The sequence below is a fragment of the Penaeus monodon genome, chromosome 2 (assembly GCF_015228065.2).
Source record: "Penaeus monodon isolate SGIC_2016 chromosome 2, NSTDA_Pmon_1, whole genome shotgun sequence".
NCBI classification, from domain to species: domain Eukaryota; kingdom Metazoa; phylum Arthropoda; class Malacostraca; order Decapoda; family Penaeidae; genus Penaeus; species Penaeus monodon.
Genome location: NC_051387.1, coordinates 5,620,990 through 5,628,014, shown reverse-complemented (window position 1 = coordinate 5,628,014; position 7,025 = coordinate 5,620,990). Strand labels below are relative to the sequence as shown.

The window sequence follows — 7,025 nt, the reverse complement described above, 5'->3', positions numbered from 1 at the left end:
ATCCCTTGTGCTCATTACACATAATCGTGATAGTAAGGATAATGATAATAATGAAGATTATTATTATTATTGTCATTATTATTTTTTTATGCCGTTATCACTATCTTTGTTAATATCATTATCATTAATATTTTCAATTTCATCATCACTATCATCATCATCATTATCATTATTATCACTGTTGTTACTACTACTGTTATTATCATTGTTAGTAATACCATTATCGTTTCTGTTATGAACGTCATCATCATTATTATTGTTGTTATTATTACTATTATCATTATTGTTGTTATTATTATTATTATTATTATTATTATTATTATTATTATCATTATTATCATCATCATCATTGTAATTATTATTATTATTATTATTATTATTATTATTATTATTATTATTATTATTATTATTGCCGTTGTCGTTGTTATTGTTAAGTTTTATTATCATCGTTATTAATGTAATTATCATCCTTACCCTTATTATTGTTGTTATTATTATCATTATTATCACTATCATCCTTATCATCATCATCATCATCAATAATAATAATCGCTGTTGTATATTAGATTATGTAGGTATTAAAAGCTTAGTATATGTTTAAGGTGATCTTACTGAATTCTCAAGAAATTTCGATCTTTGTTCATATATATGGAATATTTTGTGTAACAGCTGGGGTGTTTTCGTAACTTAGAGATAGCAAGGGTATAATTGATTGGTAAAGTTTTCATGTGTTATCACTTGGGATTTTGTAGTCTACTCAGTTAACATCCGATTTTCTATTATTGATGTTGCACTAATTAGGCAATTTTTATCTGAAGAATTCCAGAACACTAGAGAAATTATTTTATACCCGCAACCTGTCGTAGTAAACAAACCTCAGCAGCTCGAAAGGCAAGTTCGATTTCCGTTATATAAACGTATTTCTTATAATTGTCACAGTAACTTTCTCCAAAGGGAATCAAGATACGTGCATTACGTCCACTTATCTTGCCTCTGTAGGTTTTAATTATCCAGATGTAATGAAATTCGAAGAAATTTACAATCCGGCTTCCAACTCCGCATACGTGATCGGCCGCACATAAGACAATTTCACGTCGCTTTTAGTGTTTTTTATTCGTCTTTTAACTTTTTGAAAGGTTCGTGTGATGTGGAAATGTGTAGCTGGCTTCTAAGCTGTCCGATCTTGTGAATATTTAATTTAGAAGGTCCTTATTTTAGGATTTACCCGTTTACCCCATATCTTATTCCAAAGAGCAACGTAGCATAAGATAATCAGCATATATAATTGGTAGATGAACCTATCACTGTTAATATTCTATTGCAGATTGAAAATTAAGAGGTATGGGTCCAGTTCCATCCAGCCTTCTTTTATATAGAAAATAATATATGCAAACAATAGAGCAAATAAATCTAAGAAACATCTTCTGTGTAATTCCGTCGCAACTCAAAAATAACGAAGTCATTAGACACGGAAGTGTCTGAGAGCACGAAATGAAAAACTCAAATTAAGAATTAATCTATTTGTATTTAATCCAATCGGATCTGGCTGATTAAAAAATCATGTCACAATTTTTTTTTATTATTTTTTTTTTTATTGAGGGGCAGGTGAAAAGCATGTCTTATTTTTAAAAAATTGCTGAGGAAAATTTTTACGGAGTGTTAGGTTCACAAGCTCGTGCAGGATTGGTTCACATAGTTGGAGTTTACCATCTGTGAGCTGCTCCTTTGAGAAGGCCACCTCTAGAGGGAAAGATATATCCATGCATAGGAACCAATTCCTGCCCACTGTTACTGAAAATTTCATTACTGAAAACATAAAACAATAACAAATAACACAATTTTGCTTGTTAAAGTTGTTGTATAGAGACATACCCAACAAAAACAATCTGTGATCAATTTTCAGATAAACTTAGCATCACCAATCAGAAAGATAGTGGTAATGTTGGATTCCTCTCTTTACAATTCAATTATGCAGAAATTATGCCACCGAACCCCCCCCCCCCCAGTACCCACAGGCTTGTCCTCGATGGCAGGGAAGCATAAATGGTACCGGGGAAATCACAGAGTAAAATATGAATACTGCAACCCCAACCCTGAATTCAATAAGACAGCACGATAGACTGTAGGCTAGACATGGCATCAGGGCTCTTCTGCATGTCGGTTGTGCACTCTATCTTACTGGGAATACATGGAGGATTCCTTTATCCCCTCCCCTGCCATCAGGGCCAGGAATGTGGGGGTTTGGGGGGTTCTGTAGCAAATGCTCTACATATATGGGTAATAGAGAGTGGGAGGAATCCATTGATACCATTATCATTGTGATCAGTCATGCAAAGATATGCTAAACAATTAGCCTACCCAATCTATTACCATCTTCATGCAGCATAACCAGTGAGAAGACGTCATACTCTCATTACCATTTTCTTTGCACACTGTGTTGGTCTGATTGGTCCTGTACTAGCCACTTTCTTCAGCTGTCTCATCAACTGAGAGGCATGACAGGTCCATGAAGAATCACAAATAATGAATTTTATGCCAGGGTAAGAATGTTAATCATCTTCTTTTGTTAAAACATTTTAATACCAGAGCACTGAGGGGGAAGAACTGAAAATTAGATTTATTTAAGCTTTTCATCCATACACATTATGGCACATTCACATTCATGGCTACAGCAACATAAATGGAAAAATTTTGGGCTTGCTGAATGGTGCATTTATAATGTGGATAATTGCCCTGGCCATTCCTTGCAAAGAAGATAATAAATGCCAATCTGCAGTTCAACTGAATTAACATATTCATTGTCCCCAGATTCTAAATCACTACTGTTATTTCTTACAGGTGTGATTAGCAGGAAGGAGTGCCGGGCATGGTCAGTCGTGTGGACCAGATTTACCGAAGTATCCTCCTCAGCAAGTTCTTTGTACGTGGCTGGGGGAAACCAGAAAACTTGCGGAGAATCTTTGCTTTCCGAAAGATCATCTCAAATCGTGAAAAATGTCAGCATCTTGTAGATAAAAATCATCCAGTAACAGTAACAAAGGTGAGAGTAAAAGGGTATTTAATTTAAGAAATTTCTTCATTAAGTTACTTCATTATAGAAATGAGAGAGAGAGAGAGAGAGAGAGAGAGAGAGAGAGAGAGAGAGAGAGAGAGAGAGAGAGAGAGAGAGAGAGAGAGAGAGAGAGAGAGAGAGAGAGAGAAAAAAAATTATATATATGTATATGTATATGTCTATGTGTATTTATGTATGCATGTATCTCTCTCTCTCTCTCTCTCTCTCTCTCTCTCTCTCTCTCTCTCTCTCTCTCTCTCTCTCTCTCTCTCTCTCTCTCTCTCTATATATATATATATATATATATATATATATATATATATATATATATATATATATATATATATATATATATATATTATATATATATATTTTATATACATATTATATACATATTATATACACACATTTATATATATATATATATATATATATATATATATATATATATATATATATATATATATATATATATATATATATATACAGTCTATAAAACATACTGTAGTATAACTTGGTAATAGTAGCCTTATCTTTTCTTTTTCAACATTTTTTTCCTGGATTGAACTTCATGCTCTTGCATTTCTGTAAAAGAAAACATGTTAGAAACTGTATGTAAGACTCATGATCATTGTCTTATGCTTTGCATTTTCAGGAAACTGACAATGGGGACCATATCCTCCTGGAGGCAGAGTTTGTGTCCCCATTTGTGGAGCAACTACCTGGCCTCCTTCCCAAGGAATCGGAGAAAGCTACCTTTCAGTTTGTCTACCCCAAAACATGGCGCACCCACCTGAGGCCCACATGCCTACACCTCGCAGGCACTGGGGATCATGTGAGTCTTCCTGTCATTCTCTTTTCGTTTTTGTCTTTTGTCAGAAAAAAAAAAAATTAAACTACTGATTCTGTTGCCTTCCCTATGCATTTTCCGTGAAAGATAATGTATTATTATTCCCTGCATATTGTTGTCATAATTTACCATTGATCATTTAGTTATTGTTAGTGATATTATAGACATACTACCATTATCTTTCTAATTAATGTTTATTGCTCTCAAAATTATTGTCATTATTACTGTTGTTATTATTTCTGTTATATTTCTTCGTTCTATCATTGTTTAGATTGTTAAGGACAAACACCTGTTATTCATATGCTCACAAAACATTGGTGTGCAATAAATCAAAATCCTGATAATGTAGGAACCCTGTTTATCCTTCAGCATCCTTTTATACATAATCCTATTCAAATGCTTGAATTGCTGGTTTTGTAATGACCTTCTAATTCATCTCTCAATCTCTTTTGACAGGGGTATTGGCGAAGGAGAATGCTAATGGCAAAACCGCTGCTTGAAGAATCAGGCATCGCATCAATCATGCTGGAAAACCCTTTTTACGGCATCAGGAAACCCAAAGATCAGCTGTGCGTATTTGTCAATGGGATTCTTTCAACATTGATAGTGTTCATATCTAATTGTTTAGAACCCCAATAGTTTTATTCTTATTATTATTTTGATTTATATTTTTTGTAAATTGATTGATTTAATTTATATTAAAAAATAAAATTATCACAGGGAAAGAAATGTTTTTGATAGTTTTTATTTATTTATTATTTTTTTTTTTGATATGTATCAATTTTTCTTATTTCACTGCCTTTTGATTACCTTTAGACGTTATATTGATGTCAGATACTGTTTCAGCCGCTCAAGTCTTCACAATGTGTCCGACCTGTTTGTGATGGGTGGCTGTTTAGTCCTAGAGTCACTAGCTATTTTCCACTGGTGTGAACGCATGGGTTTTGGGCCCCTGGGCATCACAGGCATATCTATGGGTGGACATGTAAGTATGGTTTACTGTAATGGTAGCATATCTACATATGAATTTGCACATAACAGTGTACACTCGCTAAAAGAAGTAGCTTTACTCTGGAGTAGATGAAACCGAAAGATGGCTAGTTGATTCGGATAGGTTGTTACTTGTTATTTTCAAGCCTTGGAACAAATGAAGCTTTATAATCTGTTCAAATAGTGCTTTGGAGTTGATATGGCAAGGGCCACATATTATGGCAATAATAGCAGTGGAGACCATTTGTAGCATCATAATTATGCTTTACTCAGAGGGACTATCAAGAGCCAAAATATATAGAGAAGATTAGGTGTTTTGAAGCCAATTGTGTCTCTGCGGATTCAGTGACACCAAGTAATTGGATTCACCAGAGACAAGGCCAGAAGTGAGTCCCCTAGATGCACGACGGAGAAAGAAGATCAAGTAAATATCATTCAAAACTATAAATCAATATGCAATATGAAAGACAAATAGGGATCTTGCATTTAAATGATTGAATATCTTGAGCTAATGAACACCATTTGATACTCAGTGGCAACACTCCTCACAGCTGACTGGATTTAACCCATAACTGACGGGTAGCATTCATAGAGGCCGGGGCCTCGCTGCCGGGGGTTTATATCGTCGCCCTAGCATGCGCGACCACTCATGCCAAATACCAGCATCCCATGCCGTTTCTTCGTAATACTACGAAGATATATTGTATTTTCATTTTTCATTATTTTTTACAGTCTCTACTTGCCAAACTTCCTGATAAATTGAAACTGAAGGGTATTTTTGTTGCTATATAGACTCCATAATTGATCATTATTCAGTCTATAGTCCGAATAAAATAAGCAGTGTGCGGCATCATGGAGTTGAAATCGTTGGTTTGTTGCATTTTTTTTTTTTTTTTTTGTTGCATGGTAAAAATGAGAAAGTGTTAAAACCGACTTAATCACACTTTCACTGGCAAAAAAATAATCTTTTGCCATGATTGTAACAAAAAAAGACTCATGGCATGTCCATACATACTCTATGGCATGTGCGTATGTGCCCCCGGCAGATGGTCCCGCCATGCCATGGCATGTGCGTACATGCCACCCGTCGGCAATGGGTTAAAAAGGGGCCATGGCCAGTAGTAGTAGTACCATCAGTCATTTTATTCGTATTTATTTATTTTATTTATTTATTTATTTTTTCATTTTTTTAATAGTCCATAACTACTACAAGGGATGCAGACCCCATTTGTTTTGCTGACAGTATCTGGCTGGACTTGAGTGATGCACAACAGTGGGGTCTAAGAGTCAATGGATGTCAGGCCTGGCAGATTTACTGGGCATACCTACTTGAAAATCCTGGACAAGATGTTTCTACCATTGATGAGGGCCATGGTGTTCCCCAAGCTATAATAGGATAATAGTTCTATCCAAGCTGGTGGCAGTAACACAAAATATTAGAAGTATTAATAATTTCAAAACCCTTAATTTTTTAAATGTAGCCAAACAAAGTGAACAGACGTTTAGAAAAATTACATATTTTAGGGAAATTTTTAAGCGATAACTGGATCTATATAGATGTATTCAGTAAAAAAAAAAAAGTAAATAGCTAGATTTTGAGGGGGCAAACAGTCTTAGGGGGCAATTACGCCCCTGTCAGGGATGCTAATATTGGATCAAGCTCAGTACTTTTTCCAATTATTTTTGTTGTCGTTTCGTATTGTTAAATCAGAAAGAGTAGACTCTTCTGTTAGTGAGTGTACATTGATAATTATTCAAATAGGAACAAATACTCTTGTTCAGAGTGTATTAATGTGTATATATAATGCAGGAGTACACACAGACTGTACTTGCACAAACAATCACACTGACACACCCTATTGTCCATTTCTTCACAAACAGCAACAAATGTAGACATGTGAATACCCATCCCCACACCCATACCTATACCTACACCAACTCTAACCCCACTCCCACCCATCAACCCACAATCTACCTTTAAACCCAGCCATCAAAAACAAACAAACACACACACACACACACACACACACACACACACACACACACACACACACACACACACACACACACACACACACACACACACACACACACACACACACACACTACCTACCTACCTACCTACCTACCTAC

The 7,025-nt window shown here is 35.1% G+C and overlaps 1 protein-coding gene across 5 annotated transcripts in view; it reads left to right on the top strand.

The window, feature by feature from the left end:
• The first annotated feature begins 844 nt into the window (after window positions 1-844).
• The window catches only part of LOC119580599 (protein ABHD18-like), a 23,366-nt gene continuing 17,185 nt past the window's right edge, over window positions 845-7,025 (top strand). For 4 of the 5 annotated variants that reach the window (XM_037928733.1, XM_037928719.1, XM_037928725.1 and 1 more), the window contains exons 1-5: window positions 845-891; window positions 2,839-3,040; window positions 3,708-3,887; window positions 4,359-4,471; window positions 4,749-4,887. In XM_037928733.1, the coding sequence (XP_037784661.1) occupies window positions 2,867-3,040; window positions 3,708-3,887; window positions 4,359-4,471; window positions 4,749-4,887 (606 nt within the window). In that variant the 5' untranslated portion in view covers window positions 845-891; window positions 2,839-2,866. Of the gene's footprint in view, window positions 892-2,418; window positions 2,541-2,838; window positions 3,041-3,707; window positions 3,888-4,358; window positions 4,472-4,748; window positions 4,888-7,025 lie in introns of those variants that run through there. The other variant, XM_037928714.1, reaches the window with a different exon arrangement.